The 12,783-nt window shown below is 33.8% G+C and overlaps 2 protein-coding genes across 2 annotated transcripts; one reads left to right on the top strand and one right to left on the bottom strand.

Annotated features, from left to right (window-relative positions):
- Positions 1-3,124: 3,124 nt before the first annotated feature.
- LOC110631886 (NAD(P)H-quinone oxidoreductase subunit N, chloroplastic) lies at positions 3,125-4,603 on the top strand. The gene is made up of 4 exons (XM_021779900.2): positions 3,125-3,730; positions 3,816-3,932; positions 4,079-4,164; positions 4,293-4,603. The coding sequence occupies exons 1-4, from the start codon at positions 3,317-3,319 to the stop codon at positions 4,357-4,359; spliced, it is 684 nt and encodes a 227-aa protein (XP_021635592.2). The 5' UTR covers positions 3,125-3,316; the 3' UTR covers positions 4,360-4,603.
- Positions 4,604-4,666: 63 nt separating this feature from the next.
- Positions 4,667-12,581, bottom strand: LOC110631884 (sister chromatid cohesion protein SCC4). Its single transcript, XM_021779899.2, has 12 exons — positions 12,106-12,581; positions 11,873-12,014; positions 11,663-11,779; positions 11,031-11,532; positions 10,584-10,622; positions 10,367-10,488; positions 9,609-9,755; positions 9,308-9,397; positions 8,300-8,424; positions 7,523-7,728; positions 5,288-5,412; positions 4,667-5,160 (listed from the first exon to the last, which is right to left on the bottom strand). Exons 1-12 carry the CDS (start codon positions 12,468-12,470, stop codon positions 4,972-4,974), a joined length of 2,169 nt encoding a protein of 722 aa, XP_021635591.2. The 5' UTR covers positions 12,471-12,581; the 3' UTR covers positions 4,667-4,971.
- Between the last annotated feature and the right edge of the window lie 202 nt (positions 12,582-12,783).

Here is a 12,783-nt window from a genome sequence, read left to right as displayed (position 1 = left end):
GGTATATGCGGAGTTCTAGAATATAAATAAAAAAAAAATGAAATACAATTACATTGCTTCTGGTAAACTTGGGAGAAAGGAAGGAGGTTATTCACAAAATGACTACCTATCACCTGAGGAAAAAAAGTTGAACAGGGGGTGAGCGTTCGACTCATAAAGTAAGATATTGATTTTAAATACAATTTTTATAACTATCTAGGCCTAATGTATTCCTATGTATAAAATGCAACATAAACACATATTTTCAAATAATTCTAACAATATTCACACAAAAGATAATTTGAAGTACTCACACACCCGTGTGCCACATCAATGCACATATATATGAGAGTTGATCCTCTATACAACTCTCTTATTTCTAACACCTACTAGCAAGATTAATTCAAGCCATACTTTCTCTTAATAATCAAAATGTGGGGGTCAGCAAGATCAACTCAAAGCCGTACTCACTCTTATTTATCCACATATAAGGATTGGGTCTCAGCAAGTTAAGCTCCAGCTATGACTACCCGTCCTACCCATATCCATAATCACACGCACGCCGACACACGCACACAACTCCAAATTACCCTAAAGCGACATCTACAATAATTTCATCAAATAAATATACAATACAAGGTGTGCCTAGTAATTAACTATATACAAATATTTATAAGTGAACGTATGGGCATGCCTTGAATATAAAATAATATTGAAATTATAAATAAAATCAATATCTACTCACAAATTTGGTCAACCCGACTACAGCTGATTCAGCTAAAAGAGAGAAGACTGGCCAGCCTATACAGATACACCGACCTCTATCAATTTAGTGACAGAATTAATCAATTAATTTAATTTACAGAAGCAAAAATAAGTCCTAAGGTCTTACCAAAATTTTGACAGAGTCTCCCCTATAACTATACCTAATCCCCTATAAGAAAACACAACAAAAAGCAACATACAGGGCCTCCTAAGGCCCACAACAACTACATTACATGCCCATCCAAAGCCTACGAGAACCTAATCTAAGTCAAGATCTCTAATCTCCAACTTGGGTCCTTAACTCTTCTACAATCTAATTAAAACCACAATCTCAAAAGCTCTTACTAAAATATTATAATATAATTATAATTAAATTCATCAATAAAATTTCAATTCCATAATAAATTTCTAATGAAAAATTGAAAGAATTTCCTCTTAAAATTGGACTAAACTCACTTTCACAAAACTCAAATCCACAATTCAAAATTATATCAACATATTAACTTGCATAACTAAAATCAGAATTTCACCACCACTCCCTCCATAAACTCAAATTTCCATTTTAATGCTATTTACTTCCTTCAATTATAATTGGTTCCAACAACATCAAATCATTTTTTTTCCAACTACCAATGCTTACATTCACCCCAAATTTAACCATTCACAAATATAAATTTTCCATTCTCAACCAAGTATATAATATTTAAAGAACACATAGAAATCATACATACCACTATTTTATACCAAAATCTCAACCAAAATATTCAAAATATGTTCATATCACTAAAATCTAACTAAACACATATAATTATTTCTCAAGAAAAAAAAATCCACAATCACTTAAAAATTCAATAAACACTATATCCCATCTCAAAATAATTTTAGTTCCAACAAAATAACTTATTCAACTTAACCCTATCCTTAATACCCAATTTAGCACTTTGTACATTAAAATTTATATATAATATTTCAACTATCAGATAAATTTTAAATTTTAACCATATATTTAAGATATCCATATACAATATCAGTAAAAATTTTAGCATCAATTCACTTCTTTATCATGAGATATCAACATATTTATCCAACTCTTCAAATTCTGAATTTTCGGAAATTATTTCTACTCAGATAACTCATACAAAATAATTTATATATCATAAACCACAAGTTAAAAATTTATCAAAGTTTAACACAATAGTTCCAACATCCTAAAGATCATTTCCACAAAATTGCATAATTTTCTAAACATCCTAACTATTTATTTTCCTCAAATTTTAGTAGCCAAAATTTAGAATTTCAAATACACACAGTCTATATTCAATAATTTATTTCTCCAAATCCAATCATTGAAAAATTACCAAATTTTAACTATAACTTCTACACATATAGACTTCAAACATAGCAAAAAATCAATAGTAAAAGAGAACAAAACTCACCTGAACGAAGGACAAAGTTGTTGTCCCTGCTCAACCCCTATTTTTGTTACTATTCACATTCTTTCTGCCTTTTCTCTTTTTAATTTCTTATATCCTAGGCTAAAATCCATCTTTTCCCCTTGTTGGTATTCTTTCTTGCTATAAAAACTCTTAAAAAAAAAAAATATCCAGCACCATCCCTCCTTCCCTTCTTCTTCTTCTCCTTCTTTCTTTCTCTCTTTTCCTCTCCTTACCCTTTTCTTTCTCTTTCCTGATTCTTCTTTTTATCCTTTCTCTTTTTTTTTTTTTTCCTTCTTTTATATGCTGGATAACTGTGCCAGCTGTCCCTTTTTTTAAACAAATTCCATTTTAGTCCTTGAATTCTCTAAAAATCATATTTTTCACCCCAAAACTTCTAAAACTTTACTCAAGTCCAAAATCAAATTAAATTTTTCTCCCAAAACTTTATAAATTTTATTTTTATTCAAATAATAACTATATTTAAAATTTCTTAAAAAATTGGGGTGTTACAATGAAACTTTGATATCAACAAAATAAGTTAAATTTGTTTTTCTTAAATAATTAATTATGGATGAAAAATCAATTAGTTAATAAAATCAAATATTAAAAATTAAATCATTAGGTTTTCAAATAATAGGATGAAAGTGCAAATTTTGACTAACCTCAAGAATGTTTTTATAAAATATACTTCAATTTAAAAATATATTTACTTATTATATAAGTTTATGGAAAAAGTTTTTTTTATTTAAAAAATAAAAAACAATATTATAATCTGAATTTGCTAAGTGAGTAATGCCTTTCAGCTAAGCAAGGCAAGTTCAAAGGAAAAGTTGAGAGCTTAAACATGCAATTTTTTAAATTTGGACTTGGCATTTTAACCAAGTCCAGGCATATTAAATAGTTGACATCCGTTGCAAAATGGTGAGCTTGGAGTCTTCGTCCACTAGTGGCAAATTCACTCTCAGCTATCATTCCTGTTTTCTTATCTTATTTCTCAGCCACCCAACTCAAAAACCACACCAAAATACCACTACCAGTCTTTCGCTTTGGTTTGGCTCCAAAACTCTAGCCTTCTCATGACTTCATTCTGCACCACCCATTTAAATACTTCCTAGAAATTTGAAGGCAAAGAAAAAATGAAAATGGCTGCAGCCATCTGCCTGCAACATGTGGGTACACCACCCTCAATCAATCTCCAGCAGAAGCAGCACCATCACTACCCAACAATGCGAAACACAGTGATGATGGGACTGGTACTAAGAGGAGGGACTTCCTCGTTAAGCAAAACTGGAAAAAGGGTTGGTGGGGTGGTAAGATGTATAGGAATAGCGGACTTCATAGGAGGGGATTTGGTGAAGTTTGATTTAGGACGTTGGCTATCAGATGTGGAAGAGCACAAAGCCCTTGCCATTTACACCCCTCACGAGGGAGGTTATGAGGGCCGTTACCTTACTCGCCTCAGGTACCAAGGCTACTATTTCCTAGACCTCACTGCTCGTGGCCTTGGCGATCCTGAGACCACCCTTACCAAGATTCACCCTGTTTGCCCTGTAAGCTTGCTTAAATTCAAACCTTGAAGTACTTTGACCAGAAAATAGATGATTCTGATAGAGAAAAATTGCTGTGCTGTTACAGGCACATCTCGGGAAGCAACCCATAGCAAGGTGGTACTTTCCACCAGAAGTCGATTATCGACTAGCTGCTTTGCCCCCAGATGCAAAAGGACTTGTCGTCTGGATAATCGAAGCGAAGGTGAGTGATTTCATCACAAAATTGTATAACACTGAATTTGATTCCATAAATCATAACTTTGATTCCATAAATTATGCAGACCAAATTAGCTTAATAAGACATTAGCTAGTTCTGTAACTGACTGTAAATATGTACGTTTTGTGCAGGTTTTGTCGAAGGCTGAATTGCAGTTTCTGGCATTGCTTCCCTCACTTCGGCCTAAAGTCAGGGTCATTGCTGAATGTGGAAACTGGTAGAACTTTCCTTTCCAAGGCTCGTTCATAACCAAAATTTTCTGCCCCATTAAAATCTTCAGCCCGTTCCATCCTACTTAGAAATCATACATGTAAAAAATAGTTCATCAATTCATTGCATGCGCAGGAGAAAGTTCACGTGGAAGCCACTCAAAGAGATTGCAGGACTTACCACACAGATGAAGCTTGATTAATTACTTTAGAGGCAGCAGAGAGGGAAATCCCTGTGCCTCAGTTCTGATCTTGCCTTTCACCTCGAAGGCTGTGCTGCAATTGTGAAGATGAAGATGAAGATGATGATGTTGATAAACAACCTTTATCAACCATACTTGTCCTACAAATTTCACAATATTTAAAAGTGACACCTTACCAAATGTCAATATATAACTATGTTAGATCTGATAAAAATCAATCATGATTATTTGATTCCTACGAAAATCTGTTCAGATGCATAGTTTGACCATGCATCCATTGCAATTCAATGTCATTTACAAATTTAGATTTCCACTAAATAATCACACATCAAACTTGCCCATCGATTCCAAAGTTATCCATACATTCAAAGAATATGCTTGCACTAACATAAACAGATTAAAGCTTTGAATTGTTGCCAATCCCTAAACAAAGACTTTTGAGTGTGACAATAACAACAGTGAAGGGATTTAGTATCTTGCTGGAAATGCCTAAAAATCTTATTGGTCCTTCTAGTTTACAGTGCTCACCTTGACGTTGTCTAAGCTTCAAGTATCCATCTGTTATATTACCAACAAAAGTACATCTATGTACAGACGCCTAAAACTCAAAAACTAAATTCTTCTCTTCCCACGTCTTCTATTATCCAAATCCAGAAGTCTCGATGATGAAGAATTTGGTAATGGAGTAGATAAACCAACAGATTCCGGAATGTCTAGATTGACTCTCATGGACTGGTTTGCCATGGCACGCTTCATGTCAAACTCCTGAAATTGCTTAACTTCAAGTTTAACTTTTTCAATCTGAGTAGAGAATACATGAAAAATAAACTTGTGAGTGGCAGCTAATTTGAACAAAACCATTTATCAAATGCATTGCCAAGTATTGCCAAAAGGCCATAATATAATGGAGCAAAACAAATTGTTGTACCAGTTCAATGTGATGAATGGATGAATGTGCATCTGAAAGTTTCTGTTGCAGTTCATCAGACTTTTTCTTTCGATATTCCTCATTCTCCATTTCATTTCCAACCTCACCTAACCCTCGGTATAAATCTGTGAAAGCAAAAAAATTATAACATATATGAGATTATTGCACCAATCATTGTTTTAAATCGCGGTCGCGGCTGTGTTCACAGTCACGGTCGCTACGCAAAATTTTTTAAATATTTTGCAAAGTTAATAAAATGAATAAATATTCAAAAATATAATTAAAACTAAGATATATAACTAAATAATAAGCACAAATATATTAAATAGAGACATTAGATCCATCATTCTTATAAAGCATTAATAGTCATCAATTTTACCAAAATAACTAAGATAGTAAATAACTAACCTTAGTACCATTTAGGAGATTCTTGATTATCTTAACATTGATCCTAGGACATCATTAGCTTAGGTTGTAAACTTACTTACTATGTAATTAGGTTATTTAACTTACTATGTAATTAGGTTGTAAACTTACTTACTATTTAATTTAGAAAATCAATTTCAAGAGTTAATAACATAATTATTTATTTTTCTTAAATTTTATCTTGTCAAAGCCTAAATTTATACTTAACAAATATTATTAAAGTTTAAAACTTTATTTGATATTATTTTCTAATTATTTATGTATTTACCTAAAAATAATTCAAAAATAGCTAAAAATTGAGGGGGGAAAAGGCAATAACACACCCTTCAATCTTCTTTACTTCAAAACTACCTTATCTATTTGATGATCCATGCTCTTGAGATAAAAAATTTGTAGAGAAATGTAGGTCGTGGAGAAAATTAAGAGAAAGTTGAGAGAAAATGGCTCAGTTGCCTAGAGAGAATGAAAAGGTGCTAAAATGTATGAGCCAAGATAGTTTTTTACCCAAAAAAAAGTCTCCTTTACTGCATTTCATATAAAAGAGGTAAAAAAAAACTAAGAATTCTTAGTCGGAAATGCAATGGCAGTTACGACTGTTACATAACGGTCAGTAACGGCCGTTACCTTTAAATAACGGCAGTAACGGCCTTTACAGTTACAAATTTAAAAATTCATTAAATAACAGTGGTCGAAAGGCAAGCCAAAAAAACCTTTAAATAATGGCCGTGAATCCATGGCACCAATACTTCTACCATTTCCTAAGTTGAGACAGCATAAATGGGATTTGAAACAATATCAGACAGCTAGAACCTGTTTTAGGAATCCAGTCAGTGTTGCAATTTGGGATGATTTGTGTCCATAAAATCATTTGCTTTGTAATGCTTATCATTCAACTTTTAGTTAACAAAAATTAATCAATTGTTGCTAATGGATTGTGCGATGCCTATGGAACCTTGGATACGATGCCTGAACCTTTTATTTACTGTTCATTCACAATGTCTTAACTGCAATGCAAACAGCCCTTATAATATGCTTTTCTTCTGCTATTTTCTAAGAAAAACATAATGGTATTACATTGAAAATCAATTTGAAATTGTAGTTTCTGATTCAATGTACATTCAGGAAAAAAATTAAGATTGAAAGCGATTGATCCTACAACAGCTTCATATTTTTCTAATTATAACTGAATAGGAGATAAGATTACACATAAAAGTGTAAACTGTGGTTGTCATCAGCAATTGGTCTCTGCTGATAGCCAAAGATTATTAGCAACGATCAGTGCCTTTGCAAGTATATAGCTATGTGCTTCCCTAATAAATTTCTTCCATTTAAACGAGTTTTGTGAAAATATAGAAAATTATTTTCTGTTTCAAAAAGAAAAAAAAGAAGTCATTTTTCTTGAAAATAGTTTAGTTTTCCCTTTGACAAGGAAATGGAAAAAGTTTTCCTTTTGACTAGTTTTCCTAAGTGCATTGAACATTGACTATAAAAATATATTCCATTAAACAAAGGGAGCGGAGCATTTATTCAGTTCCACAATCACTGTCTTTCCCCAAGCGAGAAGATAGTAAAGATAGTTGCCTTTCAGGCACACATAACACAATAACTGGCCATAAATTGCAATTCTATGACATGTTAAGTATCAAAAGAGTCGGAACATAAAGAGGAATTATGCACACAATGTACACAGAAACTACAAATAATGGGTGCCAACATCTGTGTTGCATTATTGTGCATGACAAATATTTAATATGCTGGGAAGCTGAATTGATATAGTTGTCAAAAATGGTTCAAGGGCATGATCCAAACCTGTCAGAACAGATAGCACCCATATCTGAGTTGGGATATCATAAAGCTTCTTTGCCAATGTAAGGGAGGATCTCAAAATCTCTCTGGCTTGTACAGTATCATGCAGGGCAAGTGCCAGATGCCCAAGTATTGTTAAATATTGTGCAATAAGTTGAAGGTTCCCCATGCTATTATGTGCAATCTGCAATCCCTTGGCTAGCCGAGCTCTGCACAAAAATCATTACTTTAGCACAAGAGGAGAAAGATAGAGGATGATTCCACAATTATCTTCATGCGTAGCCAGATTTAAGTTTGTACCTTTCTCCTTGTGTGTGTGTGTGTGTGTGTGTGTGTGTGTGTGTGTGTTTATTTTTATTTTTCTTTTTTGTGTATCTCCAATTATTTAAATTCTAAAAGCACTCAATCATCACTTCATAATTCATAGTTTAAGCATTAAAGGCCATACGCTAAACAAGTGTCCCATTTTGGTCTCTCATGGTACTTCTAGATATATTCATGCTTCAGATAAAGAGTGAAAAAAGAAAAATTCATTATTCCCTACAAAAGAGGGAAAAAAGACTTCAATGTAGGACGATATAGAATACAAAAACTGGTCATTCAGAAATAAGAATGTACATACATAACTTGAAAGATTGCAAAAGCACGGGGAGAACAGACACAATTAAAAAGCCATTGAAAACACATTTGGATTAAGTTACATCAATATAATAGTTAGGCATCTTCAAGGTTTGGATCCAAAACACCATGTATTAAGGTTAATAAGGTCTAAGTATGTACCGTGCTTCTTCATACTCGTCCTGCCTCATTAATAAAAGGCCATAAGCAAAAAGGACACTGGCTTGCTCTCGAACTCCAACAAAAGAATCCTTCATTCTGTAAATTGGTCCAATCAAATCAAGTGCCTGCAGGGAAAGTACTTCATATAACAATATTGAAGAAGCTTTCTACAACTTATAAGTAAGGGGGCGTTCAATATCATTGCAATTTAAGGATTTTCGTTTTTTTCTCTTGAAAAAAAAAAAAGAAACTTATTTGATGGAGGCGTTGTTGTTTTTTTTAGTGCTTTTGATGAAACCATGTAAAAAACAAAACTCATTAACCAAGAAACATTAAATCTTGGTTTTGTGGTTTTTGTTTTCTACTTCTTTTTATCCTAATTTTTCATCCCTTCCTTTTTATTCTCCTTTTCTCTTCCTTGTCTTCATCGTATTTTACTCGATTCCTCCTCCTTATCTTCATTATCTTGCCTGCTTAATTCCGTTATTTTCCTCCCTCTCTCTTTTCACCATCCTTTTCTCTATCTACCTGAAATCATATCTTATAAAATTTCCAGTTAATAGCTAAAATCATATCTCATAAAATTATTTTGCATGTCTATTTTGCACCATTTTGTATTTTCTAATTGAGATTTATAGAGTTTATGGGTCATGATTCATTCAAATGGGTTTTCTCTGTGTTTAAGCAAATGGTTTTTCTCTATGGTAAATTGATATGAGGTATAAAAGCATTGGCAGTGAACATCTCAATATCTAACTCAATGAGCAACGTTAGAAAGTTTTATTGTAATTCTTTGTCTGGGAATTTTGTTTCTCTGTGTCAAGAATAATGGGTTGGGTTAATCTGGAAAATGGGTTATTTTTTCTCTAGAAAAGAGAACAATTCTGAGAAAATGGTTTATAAAAACCATAACCAAGTTAGTTTTTTAGAAACAAAAAAACCTAAAAACTACAACGATACTGAGCATCCCCTAAATTGTCAATTATCAATATAACCACGATATTCAACCTGTGAGAGTGATTCAGCATCACCAATGCAGAAATAAGAGACGGCCGCATAAACTTGGCACATAGCTTGCACTGATTTGCTCTCTGTTAGCTAAACACAAGGAACACTTAGTTATATTTTACAAAATGAACATCCACTTGCTAAACAGAATAAAAACTTATATGTATAGAAAATAGCTTGTACAGATTAGTAAACATGATATGTAGCTCAGTATGTCATCCTTAAGCATTATCAATAACATCAACTGACTAGTAGTTGAACAATCTGTTATTAACCATGTATGGCAAATTAAATAACATACTTTTGCTGCTTCAATATAGTGAAAAGCCGCTTCACTATAACAGCCAACAGAATGAGCATATTGGCCCCTGAGCATCTCAATGACACTCTCACAGGCCTGGAGAATTGTTGGAAAGCGAATGAACCAATCTTTCATTTGCACTAGTGCCTACAACAAAAATTATAATATTTCAATTTCATAAACTACAAACAAATACCAAGTTTATGAAAGTCCTGATACCCTAAGAGCAGAGAAAATCAAAATGTAATTGCACCAGGTTGAAGTTCAACTAATCTGTTATCATTCTATGTATTTGCTAAACTGCAATTATTAATTTGATCAAGAAGCATTCCCAAATAGAATGTTGAAGAAAATATCCTTTTGCAAAGTATTGAGAAGTGGATCAAAATTCATGCAAATACTAATTGATTATACAAAATTTTATTTCTTACTAAGATTAAGTGCACCAAAACAGGTTGAAGGATAATCAACTGTCCAACAGAAGGAAGCTCAGTGTAACAGTACAGTACAGGTCTCAAATTTCAAGGGGCCCAAAGTTCAAGGAATATGTGTCCAACTCATTGATTTCATACTTGGCATGTGGCATATCCCAGATCCCCAATCCTAAAAATCCTATCAAATTAAAAGGCTTAACAAGATAAGAACAAAAACTGCAAACTATACCATATAAACATAATCAATAATGCAACAAAAACATTTTAGACCCTTGATTTAACGTGCACAAACATAAAATGGTGTAGGAGTACCAAAGTACTTACCTCTTGTGCTTCAACAAATTCAGACCGTGTGAGCTCCATTGCCACTTTGTTTTCAAGAAACTGCATTAATAGCATTAAGTAGACGCCAGCCATCCAAATGGCAGAGTGCCGCAGATCCACTTCTGCATGATATCAAACTCCAGACAGATCATGCAAGTAACAGTGTAATATCAATAACTGAAACCATATTTACATTGTCATAAAAGATGAAGCTAACCTCTAACACCATCAGTTATTCCAAGCTTTACCAGCTCCACTGCAAGAAAAAAAAACCATCAGATTTGTGAACTGAGCATTTAACCAATCCTTATTTGGTAAAATGTTACGATTAATGGCAGAAATCATCCTCACTAATTACCTAATGTGTAAAAAGCAATAACTACAATTCAAAGACGCAAGCATAGGTTGCTCAAGGCTAACAAAAGATGCCGATGCTTCCCATAATTATTAGAAATCTGCAGTTCAATTGAACAAAAGAAGGTTCAATGCTTTGAATTGGATCATAGAGTTACGTGGCTGTCTCAGTTGGATGCCTATGCAGAAGCGGTGTGATCCAAATTTAGGGGGAAAAAAGTTGATGCAGATAACAGCTATATGATTACTTAATGCAAATGAAAATCAGACATGATAAAAGAAACCAAACTGACTTGGTACAAAAACTAACCTTGAATGGTTTGCATTCCAGATTGAATCCGCTTGGCACACTCCTTAAAAAGTCCCCGTGGACGGCCAAATATGACTGACATAAGATCAACCAAAGCATAGACAGCACTCTTTGGTAGCCACTCCCCATCAATTGGAGGTGGTGCCAGCACTAGCTTATCTTCTGATGCCCGCCTTGCATTTCCAAAGTATGCAGGCTCCAGAGATTGTTCAGCAAATGATGTGGTTTTAGACATACTTGTCAGTTTCTGTTGAATTTGAGAATGCTTCAAAGAAAGTAATGACCTATCTCTGTTGGGCAAGTCAGGCCTGGAAAGACTTTGATTTAGGGCACTAAGTTCATTTTTTAGGCGCTGTATTTCACGCATATTCTGTATGTCAGCCTTCATAGCAGCATCCAACTTGTCGACATGTTGGGTAGCATTCTTGAAATCACAGATGCGGAGTTGATAGAATATGTGAAGGAGTTCGTTGTAAAAGAGCAAACCTAAGCATTGTTCTCTCTTTAAGTGACAAAAAATAATCAACAATGAGTAAACAAAAAGAAATCATGTTCAATACATGACTAACTACACTCATGGAAATGGTAGTAGAAAGTTAAAAGAAATTTAGAAAAGAGAAATGTGGGCTTACTCTTTCAGAGCCCAAGGAATCCCAAAGCACATCACATCTATTAAGAGCAGACTGAACTAAATTATCATCACACCATTGCATGAGGTGCACATGTAGAACAGAAGTTGCAAAGAACATCTGAGAGACACCAAAAAAAAATTTACGACAATGGAGCCACAGGCATGAAGGGGACCAAACAATAATCAGAAAGCAGAGAATTTAAAGAGAAACCTGTAATTCCGGATAACAAATTTGTGCAGCACAATCATAACCAGATTCCAAAGCAGAAATAGCAGAATGATAATCCCCTTCGATTATCAATGCATTGGCCAGCTGGGAACTGAAGTTACAGGACCATAATTTAACTGTTACCCTAATTTTCATTCAAAACAAGAAAGTGAGCAACAAGCAAAGAGAAGAGAAAAAGAAGATATTAAACATATGCACAACTACACATAACATACTCAGGAGCAGTAGAAGCAATGAGCTCGAGGCCCTTATGGAGAATCTGTTTCTGCGGAGGAATCGCACCCACCAGATGATAACACTGACTCAACAAGCTGTAAGTACGGCACTTCAATTCGAAGCAGGAAGGGATGGATTTGAGAAGTAATTGGGCTCGCTCCAGGTGGGATTTGGCCTCGTTGACGTTGTGAGAGTGTTTGAGAAGAAGAGTAGCAATGCGAAGACGGGTTTTGACTTCGATGATTGGCAAGAAAGAGACCTGGGTTTGGCAAATAGCTTCAAGGCACTTAACTGCCTTGCCTATCTCCCCCTTCTGCTCCTCGTAATCAGCCAATCCCCATAGTCCCTCGGCCACTGCTTCCATTTTCTTTTTCTTTCTTTCTTTCTTCTCCTTTGCTTCTTTGAATCAATTCAATTTGAACATTCACAGCCACGGGCTTACCCTTCTTTCATTTGGTTTCTCTGTTAATTTAAATTCATTTCGATCTAAATGATTTAAAATTTTCTATTTAAATACCTATCAGAATTTTAGGTATTAAAAAAAAAAGGCCCCATTCTATTTTATAAAATTTTATAAAATTTAATTGGATTTCAGATATATGATAAGAAAATAATATATTAGATTAATTAGAAGGGGATAATATAATTTTACAATCTAATTTTTTTATATAATATAT

Source organism: Hevea brasiliensis, chromosome 12, assembly GCF_030052815.1.
Source record: "Hevea brasiliensis isolate MT/VB/25A 57/8 chromosome 12, ASM3005281v1, whole genome shotgun sequence".
Classification (NCBI taxonomy): Eukaryota; Viridiplantae; Streptophyta; class Magnoliopsida; order Malpighiales; family Euphorbiaceae; genus Hevea; species Hevea brasiliensis.
This window is presented reverse-complemented; position numbering and strand designations above follow the sequence as displayed.